General features: G+C 35.0%; 1 protein-coding gene across 1 annotated transcript in view; it reads left to right on the plus strand.

Moving 5' to 3' along the window:
* LOC141512398 (cytochrome P450 2J2-like) overlaps positions 1-25,535 on the plus strand; it is a 38,007-nt gene that overhangs the window by 9,708 nt on the left and 2,764 nt on the right. Inside the window, exons 3-8 of the mRNA XM_074221301.1 lie at positions 2,962-3,111; positions 4,453-4,613; positions 7,031-7,207; positions 15,932-16,067; positions 22,615-22,802; positions 25,000-25,138. Coding sequence (XP_074077402.1) covers positions 2,962-3,111; positions 4,453-4,613; positions 7,031-7,207; positions 15,932-16,067; positions 22,615-22,802; positions 25,000-25,138 — 951 coding nt within the window. The remainder of the gene's footprint in view (positions 1-2,961; positions 3,112-4,452; positions 4,614-7,030; positions 7,208-15,931; positions 16,068-22,614; positions 22,803-24,999; positions 25,139-25,535) is intronic.

A 25,535-nucleotide genomic window follows, 5' to 3' on the forward strand; every position in this document is an offset into this window, starting at 1 on the left:
AGAGGGGATTTAAAATAGCTCAAAAGAAAGGGAGGGAACAAAAATGTAGAGACTCCCAAATATTCACATGGCCTATATATGGCCTGGCCTGTGTGTTGGATCACTAAAAACTCCTATTGGTCTGGTCAGCTACAACTGTCCTCTTCAAGAAGAAAGGGCAATAGCCAACCTATCAACCTTCTCTAGGCCTCAGTTTCCTCCAGGTAAAACAGGGCATTCATATTAGATCACCTCAAAGTATTTTTTCAAGTTTTGAATATATGATCCTAAGATCCTACTTACATATCACTACCAGAGCAAGACTTACATTGACTAAGAGAGGTACATGTTTGAGATAGGAAACTCATAAAAGAGTAGTGAGATATAATTCATATTAAAAGAGATTGGGAAACATTCCCTTTTATATGTAATGACTTCCTAGGATGTAGGAGAGAAAAGAATACAAGGGACATATAAATAATAAGAAAAACATATCAATTCATTTCATTTGGGGGACAGTTGCAAGGCAATGGGGATAAGGGATTTGCCCAAGGTCACACTTCTAGGCAATTATTAAGTGTCTGGGGCCGAATTTGAAATCAGTTCCTCCTGACTCTAGGGCCCGTGCTCTATCCACTGTGCCACCCAGTTGCCCCCAATTCAATTCATTTTTTAAAAAATATTTTAAATATTTTTCTTTAAATCTAGACATCAGGAGATTTGTCTAATGGTTGATGTTTGGAATTAGAACAAAATAAAACATTCACTCATAAATTGGGCAATCATTTACAAAAGGAAGTTTCCCTAACAATAACATGGGGAGGATATCCAGCAAAGATAAAGCATTGGTCCCATTGGATGAAGTTCCTTTCATCTCAGTACAGAGACACACCTAGTCAGGAAAGGGTGATGACTCATACAGGAGCATGATGGCCATCAGTTCCATCAAAGGTGTGAGCCCTATTCTCTTGGAACAGTCAAGACTTTTAGGGAAGTTTCATTGTTATTGTTAAAGGGGAAAAATTAGTTTTAACTCCCCGGAATGGACTTTAATAGGGATTGCTTTTATCACATCCCAGCCCATGGTGGCAAAACCCTAAACATTTTTACATGACTCTTCAGCACTTCAATGGCCATAAGGTCGTTGCTGAACAGCCATGACTTGATAAGAAATCTGGAAGGGGTTCAACTAGAATAGAAAAAAAAACAGGATATAATGTACACACATGCATATGCTCACAGGGCTTGTAATTGCAATGTAACATTTCACTGGACCTGTGTGGTCCATAGACCACAGTGGGAATATCAGCATTAGTCTACAGGGAAATTTCTGATGAAAAGTGGCAACAATAAGCAGGAGTGCCACCAGAAACATCAATAACAGTAGAAATGATCACACTCACAGCACATTATCTAAACTTAATCATGGGTCAGGACTATCTTCACTAAGTTGGTCAGGAGGTTATTGCCCTTTTGCATGCAACTTGTCCCAGGGCCTGAATTTATCTTGTAGTTTCCCCAAATCACTATTTACACATTGTTAAGGCCTCCCCCTGCCTGGGAGGCCCTATCAAGAGGAAGGAGGCAGGTAGTGGTATAGTGAAGAGAGAGATGGGTCAGGAAGAGCTCAGTTCAAATTTAACTTCAGTCACTACCTGTGTGATCTTGGGCAGGTCACTTAATCTGTTTCTTCAATGGTAAAAGAGAGATAGTAGCTGCACCTGCCTCCTAGGGTTGTTGTGAGGATCAAATGAGAGAATATTAGTGAAATGCTAACCTGGTAATTAGCACACATTGGGTGTTTGAAAAATGCTTCTTGTCTTCCCTTATTTTTTCTTTGCCAATTAGAAGCTTCATTACTTTCTGTGGGACCTCAGTCATTATAAATAAAAAGTTTGTCATTACAATGCAACATGTCCCTAAACAATTCCATCCTTAATCATCTCCCAAAATCTCTGTACCTTGGTTTCCAACCTCTTCATAGAAAAAATTCTTCCTGGGAAAGGAACATCTCAGGGTCCCTCTTCTACTTCTGCCCTCCAATTCTTAGATGGAGAGAAATGGTGTTGATTAACAGTTTACTGTCAGCAAGATAGATAGTCTTTTTTTTAGTTTTTTTTTTTTTTTTGTAAGGCAAACAGGGTTAAGTGGCTTGCCCAAGGCCACACAGCTAGGTAAGTATTAAATGTCTGAGACCGGATTTGAACCCAGGTACTCCTGACTCCAGTGTCAGTGCTTTATCCACTATGCCACCTGGTGGCCCCTGATAGATAGTCTTAAGAGAAGACAATGAACCTGATTGTGGAACATCTGACACCAATAGACCAAGTTGCTATGGTCCAGGATCATGACATTGTCAGGAAGAGTCCTAAAGTTGTTGAGCATGTCCTCGGATTGCTTCTTCTGGCTTCCTTGCCCCTACTTGCCTTGTGTGAGTTCTCCATAAAATAATATTTTTGGCAAATACATATTTGATGTTCATTGGTTTTTTTTTTTGACTAAATGATCTTAAATCTGACCATCCAGATTAGGACTTGCTCTACTTCCACTATTCATAATTGTCTTCCCCAAAGCAGAAACTCATCTAACAATCAGTCATCTCTGACTGAGGAAATTAGGATCTCATACTTATAGACGTCAAGGACCATAGTTTACTTAAAGATCCTCATAACTTCTGAGCCACAATGTGTCCCCCTGCTTTGTCTTTAAAACTTCCAGGTATTTTCAAGTCAAACATTAAAAGCTGTTTCCCCAGTTAGTGTATAAGTTCCTTGGACATAGGAACTGTCTAACCCTTACTGTTTGTATACCCATTACAGAGTTCAGCACATAGTAGATCTTTTTAATTCTTTTGCTTAATTGAATACCATTACTGCTAGAGAGAATAATCATTCCAGTAAAATTTCAGCTACTTTCAAAATACTGTTGTACATTGTTTATAAATAATAATAATAACAATAATTATTAATTATTATCATTTAGGCTTAGTCATGTCCAATGGACAAGAATGGAAACACCAAAGGCGATTTGCCTTAATGACCCTCAAGAACTTTGGTTTGGGAAAGAAGACCCTGGAAGATCGGATCCGGGAGGAGGCCAGGTATCTCATTGAAGCTATCAGGGAAGAAAAAGGTACATATTGGTCAGGCAGGGATATTTTCAATAGCTTCTGATTGTCTTTTTTTTTTTGCTAAAAGATCTTAAAAGAGGTTCTGTAACTGAGGGTGGTCCAAGCATAGAAAAGAAATCATGCTGAGAATCAAGACTAAATAAATGTCCCCCCAAACTTAGGAAATGTTTTCAAAGACACATCATTGTTCTCTAGAAAGAAATGAGTCTGTAAGCAAAGAAAGGAAAGCTTGATGGTTTATCCTCTTGAAAGTCATTATAATCATTTTCTGCTATAAACACATAGATTGTGTTTGCCTCAATTACTGAAATATCACACATGGAGTCCTGCCCTAGTTGGACACTCCAAGAACTCCTTGGCCACACACACACACACACACACACACACACAACACACACACACACACAGAAAGACAGACACAAACACCTACCTCTATTCTCTCCTGCTGCCCAACTTTAACTCGTTTTTCTTCCAAATCATCTACCTTTCTATTAATTGAATCATCATTTTCCTTTTCTCATAACTTCCCTCTTATTCATCACATTCTTCCTTTCTCTTCTTCCTTGGTCTCTGTTTTAAACTCTTTACAATATATAAATACATGTGTAACATCACTTTCCTCTAAAGTTTTGATTGATTTCTATTAATCATTTATTTTCTCTACTTCTTCTAACTCCCTCCACTGGACAAAACAAACTCTAGCAGCAAATATACATAGTTAAGCAAGATAAATTCTTACCTTTACTATGCCCAGAAACATATATTTTATTATGCAACCAAAGACCATCACTTGTCTGTCAAGAGGTAGGTAGTGGGAATCCTCTAGAATCATGGTTGGTATTGCATTGACCTATGTTCTTAAGTCTCTCCAAGGTATCTTTCTTTTCACAATGTTGTCATTGTAGATACTTACTCTTCTCTTTTGTCATCTTTTTAATGGTTCTTTTTCCTTCTCTTCCTCCTCTTGTCCCCATCTACTTCCCCTTTCTCCTCCTCTTCATCAGCTTTCAGATCTAAAACTACAGATAGAGATTAGAAGGGCTGTCAGAAGTCATCTAGTCCAACTCCCTCTTTTTTTTTCAAGAACAAGTGGAAGTAAAGACAGATAAAGTAAATTCCACATAGACCACATAAGGAACCTGTGTTGAATCAAAATATTCCAATTAGATGATCAGTCTTGATTGAAACATTAAAAAGGGGTCATGGAGCTTTCATCTTTCTTTTTAAGCAGTAACGGTTTTAGACAATAATAACAAAGCAAATGTGTACTGATGGGTGTGGAGAGAGGTAAGGAAAAACATGAAATGAAAATGATCCTGTTCCCTTTTTCTTCTGGTCAATAGGGAAGCCCTTTGACCCCCATTTTCAGATCAACAATGCTGTTTCCAATATTATCTGCTCCATCACTTTTGGGCATCGCTTTGAATACTATGATTCTCAGTTTCGGGAGCTGCTGAAGACTTTGGATAACGTCACAATGATTGAAGCCGGGTGGGAGTGCCAGGTAATAGAGCATCCCCTCAACTGGGCCCTATAGTTCCTCCACCAGAAAAGAAACAAACATGACTATAGGAGGCTGAAAGGACTGAGTCAGCTTATGCATGAGTTCCTTTAAGGCAAGGATGGAGAACCACTTTTTTCTGCCAAGGGTAGTTTGAATATTTACAAAATTATCAAATAAAAATTAGCTAGCTATATTTGGTGAAACATTGAATTAATTCACCCCTAAAATGTTCCTAGATTCATTGAATTTCAAGTCCTGCCAAACCAAATGATTTCCTGGGACCTAACATTCCCCGCCCCTGCAAGCCATAAAGAATCTGAAAAGGGAAAAGAAAAGAAACAAAATTTTTATAAAGAGTTACAAGAATTATTAAATTCACACAAATTCTATTTTACTAGGGTTATGCTTTTCCAGAATACCAAGATCTCAAAATAATAGGAAACAAACTTCTATACGGTTTTAAGGTTTTTCTTAGATTTTTACCAAGATGACCAATTTACAAGCATAACTTAATCACCTTCTGAATTCTGACATATATACTAGAAGATGTGAATACAGTGACAACAATGAAACTACCCTTGAATTGGGGTGGTTTCCAGTCTGTTGAATAATAGACAACATGCTCTCAAAGGAGGGGCTATTCAGATAGATAATGACAGTGATAAGTTTTGGTAGCATTGGAATTAGAGCACAGGAGGTCCAGGAAAGACTTCATGCACAAGCTGCTTCATGCACAAGGGGAGGGGAGGGGAGGGGAGGGGAGAGGAGGGGAGGAAGAAGTAGGAATGGAAGGAGGGAGGAATGGAGGAAGGGAAGTTCAGAGAAAGAAAAAAGAGACATAGATAGAGAGAGAAACAGAAAGGGAGTGACAGAAAAAGAAGAAAGTCACAATCATAGAGTCATGGATCATTTAGATGCTTACACTAAAGATTTGTAAGCAGTCTTACATATTTTGATTATGATGTTTGTCCTTCAATCGTTTTTTTTAGGGTTTTTTTTTTGCAAGGCAATGGGGTTAAGTGGCTTGCCCAAAGCCACACAGATAGGTAATAATTATTTAGTGCCTGAGGCTAGATATGAACTCAGGTACTCCTGACTTCAGGGCTGGTGCTCTATCCACTAATCCAGCTACCCCTGTCCTTCAATCTTAAAGATGACCATGACATCAAGAAGTGATGCCACGCTAAGCACATGACTTGACTTTGAATGAGGGAGTGCTATGCAGCCTCACTTTCTCCTCCAGAGCCATCTGAGTCCAGTGGCCAGATATGAATCAGGACGACTGCAAATGGCCCTAGATATTAGGCAATCAGGGTTAAGTGACTTGCCCAAGGTCACACAAATAGTGTCAAGTGATAGAGGCTAGATTTGAAATTTCCTCCTCCTGACTCTAAGACCAGTTTTCCATCCCCTGCAGCACCCAGCTACCCTTTTATACATATTAGTTCCCACCTCAGTGACTTTGCACTGATTAACTTCCTTCAAGAATCAGCTTCTGCAAATTATCTTTCCCAGTCCCTCCAGCTTCTGGTGACACCCCCTCTGAGATTACATTTCCCCCACACTGCATACAGCTTGGATGCTCCCAACTCTTTCATATTACAATGTGAGCTCCTTGAGAACAGGGTCTGGAATTTCTTCCCTTCCTTTGAATGCCCAGTGATTAGTACAATGCCTGCACATCATAAATGCTAAATAAATGGTTCTTAATTGACTGCTTTCTTTAGATCCTCAAAATGACCCTTTGAGATAGTTGCTAGTATCTCCCTTTTACAGATAAGCAAACTGAGCCTACGAGGAGTCATTTGCCTGATAGCCAATAAGTGTCTGAGGCAGAATTTAAGCTCAATTCTACCTGAGTCTTAGTCTGGCATGCATTTAGATGTTCAGTGAGTGAACCTCACAAAGGAGTGAACCCTCACAATTTCACTGCACTCCTCAGGAATCTGAAAATGGTAGAAAATGGGTGGGGTGGAATGTGAATAACATTAATTCTCATTTCCCTAAGAGGAACAAAATGGAAATTCAAGAGAAGGGAATTTTCTGAGACTGACAAGTAAATATGGATTCTAGTTTTAGCAATTTCCCTAGATTGTATCTCTTCCTTCCTTCCTTGGTGACATCTTCAAAGAGTTATTAAAGTGTATCTGAATATGGTCATGAAGCTGGTGAATGAGACAAGAGCTGGTTAGATACCAGCCTGGGTGGGAGGAAAGCAACAATATGGGAGGAGAGACTGTGACTACAGGGATGGTGGATTTCATAAGTGGTTAGACAAAGAATTAGGATAAATTCCATGGCACAATAATTGAACAAGAACCCTGACCTAACTTAGGATGAGACAGTGAAGAGATGGGGCAGCCTAACAGGGACTGACAGTAATCCTTCCTACCCCTCTCCTCTTTTATATTATTTAGCTCTTCAATATCTTTCCTGGAATAATGAAATTCCTTCCAGGATCTCACCAGAAGTTATTTAGTGAATGGAAGAAGTTGGAGTCTTTTGTTGAACATGTGATCAAACAGCACAAGGAAAACCTGAACCCAGAGGAGACCTCGGACTTCATTGATGCCTACCTGAAGGAGCTGTCCAAGGTAATGGAGACACACAAAAATGGACATTGTTTAAAATCACCTACAAAATGCAGAATTGAGGAGATAAGTGTTTGAAAATCTTCTAAATTTTACATTTTCCTCATAAGGGGAATGCCTTTCCTCAATGACAACCCTGACAGGTAAAGAGAGTAAGTAAAGCAGTTTGCTAGTGAAGAGGTCGCAATTTTTATTTAGAACTGGAAGGAAACATAAAACTTAATCCTGACCCTGGCATTTGACCACTATGAATTCATATGCCTACAACTCACTTTTCTCTTCTATAACTTTAAGATTTTATAAATATCTCATATTTAATCAAGAATTAGAGTGTGTATATTATTTATAAATGTCACACCACTATCAAAATAAGTTAAATTATCAACCTGATAAATGCAATCAAAAGATAATCACTTTTGGAATTTGGGCATGAGGGAAGTATTGTAGCCATGACATTCCAAAGTATTGCAGAATCAGATTAAAATGTAATTTAGAAATATTTCGTAAAATAAGTTAATATAGAAACCCCAGTGTTGTTCAAACATGTTTTAGTGGTCCCATTTCTATTTGGGTTTGACACCACTGTAGTTCCTTTACAACTTGAAGTTTTTGTGATTATGTCTTGTAAAGTTAGTGAAGACTGGATCTCTATTTTAATTCCAAATCTTTAATTCATCAGTCAAGTTTACCTAGGAACAAGACAATTTTTACATCTCAGTATCTTCATTTGAAATATGGGTAAATATTATTGGTATTTACTTCACAGGAGTATGGGGAAAATATCTGAGAAATGATAAAACAGTTTAATATGATTAGTTTCCTTTTTATTAAAAAAATCAGCGGCAGAGCCAAGATGATAAAGACAGGGCTTTGCCCAAGTCCTCCCTTAAACCAGTCCAAATACATTTAAATGATGAATCCAAATAAATATTGGAGAGCAAAACTCACAAAAAAAATACTAAGTGAAACATTTTTCTATCCCAAAATAAATTGGAAGATCCACAAGAAGGCTTTGCTGTACCAGGATGAGCTATGAGCACCATGCAGTACATGCAAGCCAGACTAAACTGCCTCCTGTCTGGAATCTTTGTGTATGGGAACATTGGGTATTATCTTCACCCGGTGTCTTTGAACATCAAAGCTTTGTTCTCCTAAGTTCCACAGGAGTGATAGTGGACTAGAGACTGGAAAAGTATTTAGGCACTGTTGTTTTGGTGAATAAACAGAGCATTTGGAGCAATTGGAGATCTTGATGGAGTATTTGTCTCCTTTGTAATCCTTGTCTCCTGCCCCTCCAATGCTCATCTGAGGAAGATTGAGAGAGTCCAGGAACTGAGACTCTACAGGCTCCAACAATGAGTGGCAGTGGTGGTTTCCAAATTTCTCTACCCAGAGATCGCCACAAACAAATTGGAATGTCAGCACGAAAATTCTGCTGCACCACTGTGAGAATGAAATACAGTCCAATGTAGACCTCAGCATCACAGAACTGACCCCAGTGGACCTGGAGCAGCCCTTGAGAGTCACTGAATCAGCAGAGGCAGCTGCTTCCAGAGTTCTCAGTCTACAGATTGTAAGAGCTTAGAAAGATTACAAGAGTCTCTTTGCTCTCACTGAGACAGGACTTTCTTATTTTGCCTATATTCTGATCTGGGTCAAACTCTGGGGGTCACAGTCCCAGGAAGAAGAGAAAAGTAGCAGACCTTGATGTTATAAGGAACTAGGGGACACTCTTCTCAGTTACAAGGCAGAAAGGAGTGTTTATGGTCACCTACAGACCAGAGCATAGGACAGGAGAATAGTAAAAACCTCCTTTAAAAAAGACCTTGGAAGAATTGAAAACTTGTAGATTACTAAAAGTATCTCTGAAAACAGCTGCAAAAAAAACCCCAAAAACTTAGGACAGTGCACCCTTCACCCTGAAAGCATAGCCTATAAACAAAAAGAAGAAAACAAATCTGATCATGGACAGTTACTATGGTGATAAGGAGAGTTAAAATAAACACACAGAAGAAGATTACAAAGCCAAAACTTCTACATCCAAAGCCTCCATGGAAAATATGAATTGATATCAGGTCATGGAAGAGCTTAAAAAGAATTCTGAAAAATCAAGTAAGGGAAGTAGAGGAAAAATTCGGAAGAGAAATGAATGTGATACAAGAAAATCATGAAAACCAAGTCAGCAGGGGCAGCTACGTTGTGCAGTGGATAGAGCAATGGCCCTGGAGTCAGGAGGGGTCTGAGATCAAATCAGGACTCAGACATTTAAAAATTACATGGCCATGTGACCTTGGGTAAGTCACTTAACCCCACTGCCTTTCAAACAAAAAAGAAAAGAAAACCAAGTCAGTAGCTTTGTTAAGAAGACATAAAAATACTGAAGAAAATAACATCTTAAAAACCAGACTAAATGGAAAAAACAGTACAAAATGTCAATGATTTAAAGAATGCTTTTAAAAAAGCAGAATTAATGGAATGGGAAAGGAAATACAAAAGTTCATTGAAGGAAATAATTCCCTGGAAAGCAATATAGAACTATGCCCAAAGAGCAATAGAACTGTTCATACCCTTTGACCCAGCAATTCCAATTATAGATCTATATCCAGAAGACATTATAAAAAAAAAGGAAGAAATCCCACCTGTTCCAAAATATTTATAGCAGCTCTTTTTGTAGTGGCAAACAATTGGAAATTGAAGGTAACCCATTAACTGGAGAATGGCTAAATAAGTTATGGTACCTGAATACTATGGAATAATACTGTTCTATAAGAAACCATAAATGGCTGAACTCTAGAGAAGCGTGGAATGAGTTATAGGATCTAAATGAAGGGAGCAGAACCAAGAGAACAGTGTACACATCAACAACAACATCATGAGATGAACAACCTTGATGGAAGCAGCTCTTCTCAGTAGTTCAGAGAGCCAGGACAGCCATACTAGGTTGGCTATAAATTATATTATCCCCTTTCAGAGGAAGAAAAACAAAACAAAACACACACACACACACACACACACACACACACACGCCAAAAAAGACCAACCCTTCAGAATCTGACGAATACTGTATAAAAATGATCTCTTAGGTATCTCTTTCCCTTAATCCTAATTCCTCACACTAAAAATTGAAGAATCTGTAAACATGTTTTTCAAAATATGTATATCCCATGCTAACTGGACTGTTTGCCACTGATGGGAGGGGGCTGGGAAGGGAGGATGTGAGGAAATTTTGTCACTTAAAAGTAGATGTGTACCTATGGAAGAAAATAAGTAAATAAATTTTTTAAAAATAAAATAATTCCTTGAAATATAGAATGAACAAAGGGAAGCTGATGACAATCTGAGAAACCACGAAACAGTAAAACAAAACCAAAAGAATGAAAAAATGAAAATGTGAATGATCTTGTACAAAACAACTGACCTGGAAAACAGATTCTAGAGAGATCATTTTAGTATTAGACTACAGGAAACTTGACCAAAAAAAAAAGAAGCTTGATGTCATTTTTCAAGAAATTATCAAATAAAACTACTGTGTTATTCTAAAATAGAAATTGAAAAAATCCATCAATCACTTTCTAAAAGAGATCCAATAATGAATACTGCTAGGAATATTATAGACAAATTTCATAACTCTCAAGTCAAGGAAAAAATGTTGCGAGCAGTTAGAAAAAATAATTCAATTATCACAGAGCCACAGTCAGTATAACACAAGATTTAATAGCTTCTACATTAAGGTGTCATAGGACTTGGAATATAATATTCTTTAAGGCAAAAGAGCTTGGATTACAATCAAGAATCTATTATGCAGCAAAACTGAACATATTCCTTCAGAAGAAAAGATGATCATTCAATGAAATCAGAAATTTTCAATCATTCCTGATAAAAAGACAAGAAAAAAACAGAAAATTTTATTTTCAAATGAAAGATTGAAGAAAGGTATTCAAAGGTAATCAAAAAGAGGGTAAAAAAAGAGGCTATTCAACAATGTTAAATTGCTTACATCCCTTTAAATGATGATGGTATTTGTAACTCTTGAGAACTGTATCTCTGTTAAAATAGGTAGAAGGAATAAAGAGTGAGTGTCATATATGATGATTTTAATGGAATAATATTAAAAAAAAAACCTAAGGGATAAAAAAGAGAATTGCAGTAAGAGAAGAGGGAAGAGGAAGGCAGATGGGATAATTAGATCATGTGAAAACATACAAAAGGCTGATTGCAATGGAGGGAAAGAAGGGAAAGGATAAGCATTGTTTGAACCTTATTCTCATCTGTTTTGGCTCAAAGAAGGAATAAAATATACACTCATTAAGTATAGAAACCTATTTTACCCTATAGGGGAATGGGACAAGTATAAGGGATGAGGATAGAAAGGTGTCAGATTAAGAAAGGTGGTGTACAGAAGAAAAATTCTGATGAGCAAAAACAGGGTGAGAGAGAGAGATAAAAATACAATATAAATAGGGGAAAACAAGATGGAAGGAAATATTCAGTGATCACAATTCTGAATAGGATGAACTATTCCATAAAACAGAAGTAGATAGAAAAATGATTTAAAAAAGCAGAATCCTATAATAAGTTATTTACAAGACACACATCTGAAGCACACACACACACAGGTAAAATAAATGTAAAAGGCTAAAACAGAATATATAGTTTAGTTGAAATAAAAAAGCAAATATAATAATTATGATCTCAGACAAAGCATAGTCAAAAATAAGTCAAATTAGAAAAGATAAGGAAGGAAACTACATCTTACTAAAAGTTATAATAGGTAATGAAGTAATATCAATGTTAAAAATAATAGTAACAAATTACAAAACATCCAAATTTTAAAAGAGAAGCCAAATGAGTTATAGAATGAAATAGACAGTAAAACCATGGTAGAACTAGAAATATCTAATCAAAAAAGAAGTTATAAGTGGTAAATATAATTTTAGAAAAGTTAGACATGATAGATGTCTGGAGAAAACAGGATAGTAATAGAAAAGAAGATGAATTTTTCTCAATGGTACATGATATCTACACAAAAAAATGACTTATGTAGTAGGGTATTAAAAACCTCAGAAGCAAATGCAGAAAGGTAGAAATATTAAATGCATGGTTTTCAGAACATGATGCAACTAAAGTTAAATGTAATGAAAGGTCCCAGAAAGTTGCCTCTAAAATTATTTGGAAACTAAATAATCTCATCCTATGGAAAGAGTCGATCAAAGGAAAAAATCATAAAAATAGTAATTTCAATAAAGAAAATTATAGTAATAAAACACAACAGAATTTCTGGGATGCAACTTAGGGGAAAATCTACACCTTTAATTGATTATATCAATAAAATAGAGAAAGAAAAACTTCAATGAATTGGGCTTGCAACTAAAAAAGCTAGACAAAGGCCAAATTTAAAATCACCAAAAACACCAAATTAATATCTCAAATTAGATGTTAATAAAATGATAAACAAGAAAATAAAAAATAAAGTTAGGAGCTAGTTTTGTGAAAAATAAAAAATAACATAAATAAAACATTAATTTGGTTTAAAAAAGAAATAAGGTAAGCCAATTTCTTTTATCAAAAATAAAAAGGTAGGGTTTTTTCTGATTCTTTCACAACATGAATAATTTGGAAATATGTATAACATATCAGATTACTTTGTCATAGGGATGGAGGAAGTTATGGAAGGAAGTAGAAAAATATGGAACTCAAATCTTGTAAAAATTAATATTGAAACCTATCTTTGCATATAATTGGAAAAAATAAAAAAATTTAAAAAATGAAAGTATGAAAAATTTACCACAGAAGATAAAGGAAAAAAATTATTCTGAGTTGTTTTACCTAGTTGTATGCCAAAAATATTTGACAATCTTGATGAAATTACAAAAATCTAATTCCCTGAGGGGAAAAAAGATGAAATAGAAATTCTTAAGTACCCCATTGTAAAACAATAAATTGAAAAATCAATGAGCTCCCTAAGAAAATAAAAACCCAGGAAAAAACTCAGATGAATTGAGAAGTATACAAAATAATAATTAAAGAACAATTGATTACATTATCACATAAATTATTTGGGGAAATAGATGAGGAGTCCTAATAAATAGTTTTTATGAAAAAAAATATGATGGTGATACTTAAAATAGGAAGAGCCAAAACACAGCAATGAAACTATAGATCAAATTTCCCCATTGAATATATGATACAAAAATTTTAGATAACATACTAGTAAGATTACAGCAATATCTTGCAGTTTATAAACTATGATCATATAGGATTTACGCCAGGAAGGTAGAACCAGGTTAATATCCAGAAAACCATAAACATAATTGAACATATCAATAACAAAGTCAAAAGAAATCATATAATCAAAAAAATGGATGCAAAAAAAATTCCAAAAATCATTCCTGTTAAAACATTAAAAGCATAGGAATAAATGAAGTTTTCCTTAAAATGATGAGTAATATTTATCTAAAATCATCAACAAGAATTATCTATAAGGGAGATAAGCTTGAAGACTTCCCAATATGATCAGAGTTAAACAAAAAAAGTGCATTTATATACAATATTGTACTGGAAATGCTAATTTTAGAAATAAGAGAAGAAAACGAATATGACTGATCTAAAGTGGGCATGAAGAAACAAAACTTTCATAATTTGCAAATGATATAATGGTCTACTTAAAAAATCCTGGATAATCAATTGAAAATTTCTTGAAATAATCCACAATTTTAGTAATGTTGTGGGATAAACAATAACCACCCTTAAATGATCAGCATTTCTATATATTACAACCCAGCTAGAAAACTAGAACAGACATACCATTTAAAATAATTGTAGACAATAAAGAATGCCAAGATAAACCCATGGTTTCTATGAACAAATATTACAAAAACCTTTTTTACACAAGTGGAATCAGATCTAACCAAATAATCTTATGTAAACCAAGTCAATAGAATAAAAATGACAAATCTGCCCAAATTGATTTACTTATTCAGTGTCATACCAAACAAACTTTCAGAAATACTTTTATAGCTAAAAATAAATTACAATTAGTTAACCTGGAAAAACAAAAGGTCAAGAATATCAATGGAGTCAAGTGGAGGGGAAAAAGCAAAGGAAGATGGTCTAGCTATACCAGATCTCAGAATATATATAAAGCATCAAACATCAAAACTATCTGGTATTGCTAAGAAAGAGTGGTTAATCAGTGGAGTTGCATAGGTACACAAGACACAGTTGTAAATGATCATAGTAACATAGTGTTTGATAAACCCCAAAACCCCAGTTTCTGGGATAAGACCTCACTTTGACAAAAACTCTTGGAAAACTGGAAAAGAGTTTGGCAGAACAAAGCACAACTTCTTATTCAGTATACCAAGATGTGGGGAAAAAAGGGGATCACACAATAAGCCAATTAGGAGAAAAAGTAATAGTTTTCATTTCAGATCTATAAAGAAGGAAATAATTTATGACCAAACAAAAAATAGTAAGCCAAATGGATGTCTTTGACTATATTCAATTAAACTTGTTTTGCACAAACAAAATCAATGCAAGCAATATTAGAAGGAATGCAGAAAATTTGAAAACATTTTTAATAACCAGCATGGCCATATAAAAGCTTCATCATTCAGAGAACTGAGAAAAATTAACATAAACAGAAGTCATTTTCCAATTGATGAAAGGTCAAAGAATCTGAACAAAACAGATGAAGACTTGAAAGCAATCTTTTGTCATATAAAAATGCTCCAAATCACTACTGATTAGAGAAATGTGATTTAAAACAACTCTGTGGTAACACATTATCCATATGAGATAATATGAAAAGACAAATGGAGAATGCTGGAGTAGATGTGAGAAAATGATTGGTAGAGTTGGGAACTGATATAACCATTCTGGCGAGCAATTTGGAACTTTGTACAAAGGCCATCAACCTATGCACTGGTATAAGGTTCCAAAATGAAAATAAAAGGTTCATGTACAAAAATATTTACAGCAGTTCTTTTTGAAGTGGCAAAAAATTAGAAATTAAGAGGATGCCTCTCACTTGAGAAATGACTAAGCAAGTTTTAATATATGAATGTAACGGAATGCTATTGTGCTATATAAAAATATGATGAAGAGGTGAATTTTGAAAAACCTGAACTTACATGCACTTATACAAAATGAATTGAGCAAAAGTAGGAGAATATTTTACACAGTATCAGCACCACTCTGCAATGATCAACTATGATCAACTTAGTTCTTCTCAGTAATGTAATAATTCAAGTTATGTTCAAAAGACACATAATGGAAAACATTATTTATTCACAGTCAGAGAAAGAGCTGATGAAATCTGAATGCAGATCAATCTGTACTATTTTCACTTTATTTTATATTTCCTGTCTTTTTGTTCTGTTGCTATCACAATATGACTATTATGTAAATATGTTTTACATGAATGCTTACCATAATAGTAAGGGTGGAAGAGCAAAAGGGAAGGAAGGAAATTGAAACACAAAATTTCATATAAAATATAATATTCAGAATTGTCTTTATATGTAATTAGAAAAATAATATTTCAAAAAAATAAATAAGAGCCCTCATTCTTTGGAACAGTTATTTAATCCTTGGGGATTAAAGTGAAGCCCAGGATCTTAGATCTTGACATTCCCAAAACCACAATGAGGGTATAGCTCCTCATGCTTGAAAGAGTCATATTTCTTTTTTGGATTAACCAATTGATCCTTTTCTTTTTAATTTCAGGATGATATTCATTCTAGTTTTAATGAAAAGAATATAGTCTTTTGCACACTGGACCTCTTCTTTGCTGGAACAGAAACAACTTCAACTACTCTGAGATGGGCCCTGCTGTATATGGTCCTTTATCCAGAGATCCAAGGTATACTAATTGCAGCTTAAAGACTTCTGCCCTAAAGAGTTTTCATTTATAAAGAACTGGAAATTTTATTAAGCTCTTTCATACATCATCTCCTTTTAATTTTCACTGGAATAGAGCAGTTTTTTCCACCATTTTTCACAATATGCAGATCTCTTCATAATATTAAATTGTTTTCAGCTCCCCTTATATGATAGTTACCAGCAAGGGTAGTGGAGCATATAGAATATGAATTCATGAAGATATAAAATTACATCCTGTTTCAGACACTTATTAAACATGTGACCTTAAGCAAATCCCATAACTTCTCTTAGAATCTGTGCCCTCATCTATAAAATGGGTATAATAATAGACTTTACTTAAAAGGGGATGTTCTGAGGAACAAAGAACTTGATTAAACATAAAGTAATTTGTCAGTCTTAAAGTGTTACAAATAGGAGCTGCTATTTTACATTTAATAATTATTATTTTGGTATACTATAGTCATTTTTGATTGAAAATATAGGTGGTTACAAAAAAATAACATTTTAAAATGTATTTGTATCCCAGATTTCCCACAACCTTCCAACATTGATCATTGTCCTTTCTGGTCATATTGGCCAATCTGAGAGGTGTGAGGTGGCACCACAAAGAAGCTTTAATTTGCATTTCTCTAATAAATAATGATGTAGAGCAATTTTTCATATGACTATGGATTGCTTTGATCTCCTCATCTGTAAATTGCCTTTGCATATCCTTTGGCCATTTGTCAATTGGGGAATGGCTTTTTTAATTTTTTTTTTAAATTTGACTCAGTTCTCTGTATATTTTAGAAATGAATCCTTTGTCAGAAACATTAGTTGTAAAGATTGTTTACCAGTTTACTACATTTCTTTTGTTCTTGGTTACAATGGTTTTATCTGTGCAAAAGCTCTTTAAATTAATGTAATCAAAATCATCTAGTTTGTTTTTAATGATGTTCTCCATCTCTTCCTTAGTCATAAACTGCTTCCCTTTCCATAGATCTGACAGGTAAACTAGTCCTTGATCTTCTAATTTGCTTATAGTATTGTTTTTTATGTCTGAATCCTGTAACCATTTGGATCTTATCTTGGTATAGGATGTGAAGTGTTGGTCTAATCTAAGTTTCTTCCATGCTAACTTCCAATTTTCCCAGCAGTTTTTATCAAAGAGAGAGTTTTTATCCCAATAGCTGGTCTCTTTGGGTTTATCAAACAGCAGATCACTATAATCATTTCCTGCGATTGCACCTAGTCTATTCCACTGGTCCACCACTGTATTTCATAGCCAATACCAGAAAGCTTTGATGACTGATTCTTTATAATATAATTTTAGAATGGGTAGGGCTAAGTCCCCTTCTTTTGCACTTTTTGTCATTGAATCCCTGGAAATTCTTGACTTTTTATTTCTCCATATGAATTTAATTATAACTTTTTCTAACTCATTAAAGTAATTTTTTGGAATTTTGATTGGTAGGGCACTAAACAGGTAGTATAGTTTTGGTAGATTTGTCATTTTTACTATATTAGCTCTACCTATCCACGAGCAGTTGATAATTGCCCAGTTATTTAAATCTGATTTAATTTGTGTGAGAAGTGTTTTATACTTGTATCAAAAAGTTTCTGAGTCTGCCTTGGCAAATAGACTCCCAGGTATTTTGCATTCTCTGAGGTTAGTTTGAATGGGATTCCTCTTTCTAGCTCTTCCTACTGTATATTGTTAGTCATATATAGAAAAGATGAGGATTTATGAGGGTTTATTTTATATCCTGCAACTTTGCTAAAATTGCCAATTGTTTCCAGGAGTTTTTTGGATGATTTATTGGGATTCCATAGGTTCATGTTATCTGCAAAGAATAAGAGTTTTGTCTCTTCCTTCCCAATTCTTATTCCTTCAATTTCTTTTTCTTCTGCTATTGCTGAAGCTGAAATTTCTATTACAATATTGAATAGTAGTGGTGATAATGGGCATCCTTGTTTCACCCCTGATCTTATTGGGAATGCCTCTAGCCTCTCCCCATTGCATATAATGCTTGTTGATGGTTTCAGATAGATACTGCTAATTATTCTAAAGAACAGTCCATTTATTCCTACACACTCTAGTGTTTTTAGTAGGAATTGGTGCTGTATTTTGTCAAAAGCTTTTTCAGCATCTATTGATATGAGCATATAATTTCTAATAGGTTTGTTGTTGATATAACTGATTATGCTAACAGTTTTCCTAATATTGAATCAACCCTGCATTCCTGGGATAAATCCTACTTGGTCTTAATGTATTATCCTACTGATAATTTGTTGTAGTCATTTTGCTAAGATTTTATTTAAGATTTTTGCATCTATATTCATCAAGGAGATAGGGCTATAATTTTCTTTCTCTGTTTTAACTCTTCCTGGTTTAGGTATCAGCACCATATTGGTGTCATAGAAAGAGTTAGGCAGAGTTTCATCTTCATATATTTTTCCATCGAGTTTATATAGAATTGGAACAAATTGCTCCTTAAATGGGTTCTTTTTTGCAAGGCAAATGGGGTTAAGTGGCTTGCCCAAGGCCACACAGTTAGGTAATTATTAAGTGTTTAAGCCGGGATTTGAACTCAGGTCCTCCTGATTCCAGGGCTGGTGCTCTATCCACTGTGCCACCTAGCTTCCCCATTCACAAATATTTGATAAAATTCACTTGTGAATTCATCTGGCCCAGGAGATTTTTTCCTTAGAGAGTTCAAATATAGATTATTCAATTTCTTTTTGAGAGGGTTATTTAGGTATTTAATTTCCTTTTCATTTAACTTGAGGAAATTATATTTTTATAAATATGCATCCATTTCACTTAGATTAGCAAATTTATTGGCATAGAGTTGGGAAAAAGAATTATGAAATATTACTTTAATTTCCTCCTCATTGGTGGTGATTTCATATTTTTCATTTATGATACTATCAATTTGGTTTTCTTCTTTTTTAAATCAAATTGACTAGAGGTTTATTAATTTTATTGGTTTGTTTTCATAAAAACCAACACTTGGCCTTTTCATTAAAAACCAACACTTGGTTTTTTCATAAAAATCAGCACTTGGTTCAAATCAGATCTCAGACACTTAATAATTACCTAGCTGTGTGGCCTTGGGCAAGCCACTTAACCCTGTTTGCCTTGCAAAAAAAAAAAACTAAAAAAAATCAACACTTGGTTTTATTTATTAGTTCAATAGTTTTCTTGCTTTTGATTTTATTAATTTCTCCTTTAATTTTTAGAATTTCTAATTAGGTATTTATTTGGGGATTTTAATTTGTTCTTTTTTTCTATTTTTTTGAGTTGCATATTTAGTTCATTGATTTCCTCTTTCTCTAATTTATTCATATAAGCATTTAAAGATATAATATATCCCCTGACAGCTGCCTTGAGTATATCCCATAGTTTTTGCCATGTTTTTTTTTTTCATTATTATCATTATCTAGGATGAAATAATTAATTCTTTCTATAATTTGTTGCTTGATCTTTATTCTTTAAAATGAGGATATTAGTTCTGGGTCTATATCTCCCTGGCTCAATATTGCATATGATTGCATTATGACCTGAGAAGGATATATTCACTATTTCTGCCTTTCTGCAATTGATCATTAGGTTTTTATGTCTTTGTATAAGTGCCATGTACTGCAGAAAAGAAGTATATTCCTTTTGATCCCCATTCAATTTCCTCCATAAGTCTATCATGTCTAGATTTTCTAACAATCTATTTACATCCTTAACATCCTTCTTGCCTATTTTATGTTTAGATTTATCTAAATCTGTGAGCAGGAGGTTGAGTTTTGCTCTCTATGTCTTCCTGTAACTCTTTCAACTTCTCCTCTAAGAATTTGAATGCTATCCCATTGGGTGCATACATATATAGTATTGAAATTACTTTATTGTCTATGGTACCTTTGAGGAGGATATAGTTTCCTTCTTTATCTCTTTTAAAGCTATCTATTTTTGCATCTGCTTTCTCTGAGTCAAGTATTGCTACCCTTGCTTTTTTTCACTTCAGCTGAAGCATAATATATTTTGCTCCAACCTTTACCTTTACTCTATATGTATCTCTCTGCTTCAAATCATTTTCTTGCAAACAGCATATTGTAGGGTAGGATTCTAGTTTTAAAGCCACTTTACTGTTTGCTTACATTTTAAGGGAGAGTTCATCCCATTCACATTAAAAGTTATAATTACTAAGTCTTTATTACCCTACATGCTTTCTTCCCTCTGTTTGTATTCTTCCCCCATTTTTCACTTTATCCATATTCTCCAGTATTTTGTTTCTGAATACTACCATCTTCAGGGTGTTTGCCCTCCTATACCTAACCCCCATTCCCTTTTTTCCACTTTCCCCTTTCCCTTTGCCCTTTCTTCCTTTCCTCCCTTTTGTTGGTTTCCCCTTTCCTCCCCTCTCCCCTTTTCCCCTTTTAACACTTTAAAGGTAAAATAAGTTTCTTAACTTAACTGAGTATATGTATGTTAATGTTAAGGCAATCTGATAAGAATAAAATACAGACAGTTCTCACCTCCCCCCCTCTTCCCCTCTATTGTAATAAGTCCTTTGTACCTCTTAATGTAATGAGATTTGCCCTATTCAGTCTCCTCCATCCTCCCATCTCTTTACTGTCTCCCTTTTTAAAACATTCTATCTAATTACAGAAAGGTCATGAGTATCCATCACTTCTGGATAAGTAAATTCTCTCTAATGGAGTTACAATTCTAGAGAGTTATTAAAGTCTTTCTCCCTGGTAAGATATAGCCAGTTTCATCTTATTGGATAGCTGGTTTTTTCTTTTTTTTACCCCCCCCCCAATTTTTAACTTTTTTCATTTGTCTCTTGAGTCTCCTGTTTGAAGACCAAATTTTCTATTAAGCTCTGGTATTTTCATCAGGAAAAGTTGGAAGTTTCAGACTTCATTAATTGTCCATCTCTTACCCTGGAAGAGAAGGCTCAGTTTTCCAGATAATGAATTCTAGGCTGCATTCCCAGCTCCCTTGCTTTTCAAGATTTTGTATTACAGGCCCACAGGCCCTTGATTCCTCAATGTTGATGCAGCCAGGTCTTGTGTAATCCTTACTGTGGCTCCTTGGTATCTAAATTGCTTCTTTCTGGCTGCTTGTTGGATTTTTCTTTTATCTGATAGTCCTGGAATTTGGCCACAACATTCCTTGGTTTTTTTTCATTTTTGGATTCCTTTCTGGAGGGGATGATTGATGCATTTCTTCAATAGCTATTTTTCCTTCTGATTCCATAATATCAGGGCAATTTTCCATCAGTAAATCTTATAATATAAAGTCTGGGCTTTTTTTCTCTTCAGTGTTTTCAGGAAGGCCTATAATTCTCAGGTTCTCCCTTCTTGATCTGTTCTTGAGTTCAGTGGTTTTTGCTGATGACATATGTTACATTTTCTTCTATATTTTCAATCTTTTGGTTTTGTTTAACAGATGCTTATTGTCTCATGGTCATTGGTTTTGACATTCCATTCTTTTATTTAGAGAAGAATTTTCTTCATTTATTTTTTGCAACTCTTTTTCCAATTGATCAATTCTATTTTTACAAAAGTTTGCCATTTGACCAATTGAGGTTTGACCAATTGAGGTTTTGAGAGAATTATTTCATTTTTGCATTTGTCCAATTGCATTTTCCAAGGATTTGTTTCTTGTTGCAAGGTGTTAAGCTTTTCTTGGGTTTCTTTTCCCAAATTTTCCAATTGATTTTAAACTCCTTCCAGATTTCATCAAGGAAGTCTTTCTGTGCGGAAGACCAAATCATATTCTCAGAAATTCTAGTTACCTCTGAGTTAGGGTTTTTTTCCTTCTAATTTTTCTATGGATCCCCCCCTTTCTGATGGCCTTTCTTTGTTTTCCTAAGATCTTGTGTTGGGGAGGGGTTGGTATTGGGATTCCTAGAGGCTTTACTCACTGGGTTTAATAACTCTAAGTGGGTCAACCTGTAGGAGGTAATAGAGGCTTTGCTCACTGAGTGTAACAACTCCACCTGGCTATTAGGGGGTGATAGAGGCTATAACTCACCTTCCAGCCCTTCAGGTAAGCCCCAGACCTTCAGTCCCATAGCTAATGTCTCCACTCTCCAGTTGATTCTCAGACCACAGTCCCAAAGCAAAGGCCTCCAGCTGATCTTAGGCTAGTCTGGTTCTCACTCTGCCCCCAAGGGCTCTCTGCTCTCTGCCCCCTCCCAACAAAATCCCCCAAAGACAGACCTTAAGGGAGGTTCTCCTAACTTTTCTTTCTTGGTTGTGTCTATTAGATTTCTGTAAAGAGGTTTGTTTCATATTCCTTATGAGGGAAGATCAGGAGACCTTAGCATAGGACCTGGCTTCTCTACACCCTCTTGGCTGGAAACCATCATTTAACTTTCATCTGCCTCAGTTTCATCTATAAAATGGAGGTAATAATATCACCATCCTCCTGGGATTGTTGTAAGGATCAAATTAGAAAACACTTATAAAATGTCTTGCATACTTTAATGCATTTATAAATGTGAGTTATTATTTGTGTCACAAAAGTCTCTCCCTTTTCCTTCCAGGTAAAATTCAAGCTGAGATTGACAGAGTGATTGGCCAATCCAGGCAACCCACCATGGCTGATAGGGAGAATTTGCCCTACACTTATGCAGCTGTTCATGAAGTTCAGAGAATGGGGGATATTGTTCCTTTCAACGTGCCCAGGGTAGCTGCTGTTGATACCACAGTGGCAGGATACCAAGTATCAAAGGTAAATAGTTTATCTGCTGTGAACTTGAAGGAGTTACATGACTTCCATCTACCCTGGAGTATGGGGTAGGAGAAGATGAAACCAAAAATAATAGACTGAAAAACAAAGATTTTGATCTATGGTACACAAATTTTGTCTTTAAATGTAGATATAGATAGATATTTATTCCCATATAATTGGTAGTTTTTGCTACCCTGTGTTATTTTAAATATTATTTTTATGCTTTTTATGCATTTCCAAGCTATATTTTATACAAAAATGAAAGATATATCTTTTTAAAATTTTACTTCATTTATACAATTGCATATAAAGATAGTTTTCAAACATCAATTTTTGTGAGATTTTTGATTTCCACATTTTTCTCCTTCTCCCCCTTCCCTATAATCTTATAAAAGTTATACACGTACTCAAAGAAAACATTTCAATATCAATCATATTGTGAAAGAAGAATCAGGAAAAATGGAGAGAAAACTATGAGAAAGAAACAAAACATATAAGAAATTTTCAAAAGTAAAAATAGTATACTTTGTTCTGCATTCAGGTTTCATAATTCTTTCTCTGAATATGGATGAAATTTTCCATCAAAAAGTAATTTAGAATTGTTTTTGATCACTGTATTCCTGAGAAGAGCTAAGATTATCACAGATGATGCCTGTTAAGCATCACATAATGATCCTATTAAGAAATGCAATGATCTCCCAGTTTCGGTGACTTCCTTCAGCACTAGTTCATGTAGGTCTTTCCAGGTTTTTATTGAAATCTGCCTATTCATGATTTTTTTCCTGATATTTTACTTTATTTTCCAATTTCATGTTATGAAAATTTATCCACATTCATCCACTGGCTTATATATATGAGTTAAACATTTTTCTACCACATTCCCTTCCCATCCCCCTCCCCTCAATGGCAAATAGTCTGGTAAAAGTTGAACACATTCTTTTATGTTTAACATGTTTATATATTAGTCATTTTGTGTATGAGAAATTAGGATTAAGGGAAAAGAAAGAAAATCATAGGATAGGAAAGAAAAACATAAGAGAAGTTTTAAAATGCAGATTTAGTACCACTCAGATTCTGTGGGGGTTTTTGTTTTTTCTTTTTGTTTTTTTTTTTTGTATTTTATTTTCCCCTCTGGATGTGAAAGGTGCTTTTCATAATAGGTCTCCCTGGGTTGTCCTAGATCTCTGAACTGCTGAGAGGAGCTGCAGCCATGTAGTTGTTCCTGATTTCTTACAGAACAATAATACGCCATCACATTCATATACCACCATTTGTTGAAACACCTCTCTATTGATGGGCATCCCCTCAATTGCCAATTCATTGTATCTACACAAAGAACTGCTATCAATATTTTTGTACATGTGGTTTTTTCCCCTTTTCTTATGATATCTTTGGGAAACAGACCTAGTAGAGGTATTGCTGAATCAAAGGGTCTACAGAAATTTTATAGCCCTTTGGCATTGTTCCAAATTGCTCTCAAGAATGGTTATATCCTTGGGCAGCTAGGTGTCTCAGTGGATAAAGCACTGGCCCTGGAGTCTGGAGTACCTGGGTTCAAATCCAGTCTCAGACACTTAAAAATTACCTAGCTGTGTGGCTGGGCAAGCCACTTAACCCCATTTGCCTTACAAAAACCTAAAAAACAAAAAGAATGGTTATATCCATTCATAATTCCACCAACAGTGCATTAGTGTTGAGTGAAGTGAACAGAACCAGGAGAACAATGTGCAAATTAACAGTAACATTGTATGATGATCAGCTATAATAGACATAATTCTTCTTAGCACTACAGTGAACGAAGACAATTCTAAAAGACTTTTAATGGAAAAAACTATCCACATGCACATCCTTTTCCTAATTCTTCATTCACAACTTGACAAATATGAAACTGTGTTTAACATGATAAGACATGTATGAACTATAACAGATTATTCTCTGTCATGGGCGAAGAGATGGAAGGGAAGGAGGTAGAAAAATGTGGGAGTCAAAATCTTATAAAACATCACTGTTGAAAATAATCAGGTATATCAAGAAGTCTTCAGTTCTACAATAGACTTGGCTACTAAAATACTGTGTGACCTCAGATGGTTCTTTGCCCAATCTGGTCCACAATTGCTTTTTCTGTAAAATAAGAGGGTGAACCAGGGCCTTTCTGGCTAAAAGTTCTTTGAACTTAGTTCTTTTCTCTTGTTTCCAGGGGACCATGTTGACAACCAATTTGACTGCCTTGCACAGGGATCCTAAGGAGTGGGCCACCCCAGAAACCTTCAACCCAGAACATTTTTTGGAAAATGGTCAATTTAAGAAAAGAGAATCCTTTCTACCTTTTTCTGCAGGTGAGCCAAACTCAGTAGGAAGAGGGCCCTAGACCAGGAAGCACCAACCTTATCAAGAATCTTTGCAGACTCTGCTTCCTGAAACTCATCATTATGTGATAGTGTATCTACGAGTAACATTCATTTGTTTGGAAAATACATCACAACAAAATATGAAATATCACAAGTTTAGAGAGGTTTCTTTTAAAAGTTGATGGGACAGAAAATGTTCCTTTGCAGTTTTGCAGCCATTACATGAGCTAAGGACTTGAGGTGCCAATTTTACAGATGAAGAAACTCAATCTCAGAAAGTTTAAGTGATCTTCCCCCTGGTACAGTTTCAAAATATCTAAGAGGGAATCGGCCCCAGGTCCTTGTACTTCATCCTCTCTGCCTTATTGATATTCTCAGGAAATCT

This window comes from Macrotis lagotis, chromosome 2 (genome assembly GCF_037893015.1).
Source record: "Macrotis lagotis isolate mMagLag1 chromosome 2, bilby.v1.9.chrom.fasta, whole genome shotgun sequence".
Classification (NCBI taxonomy): domain Eukaryota; kingdom Metazoa; phylum Chordata; class Mammalia; order Peramelemorphia; family Peramelidae; genus Macrotis; species Macrotis lagotis.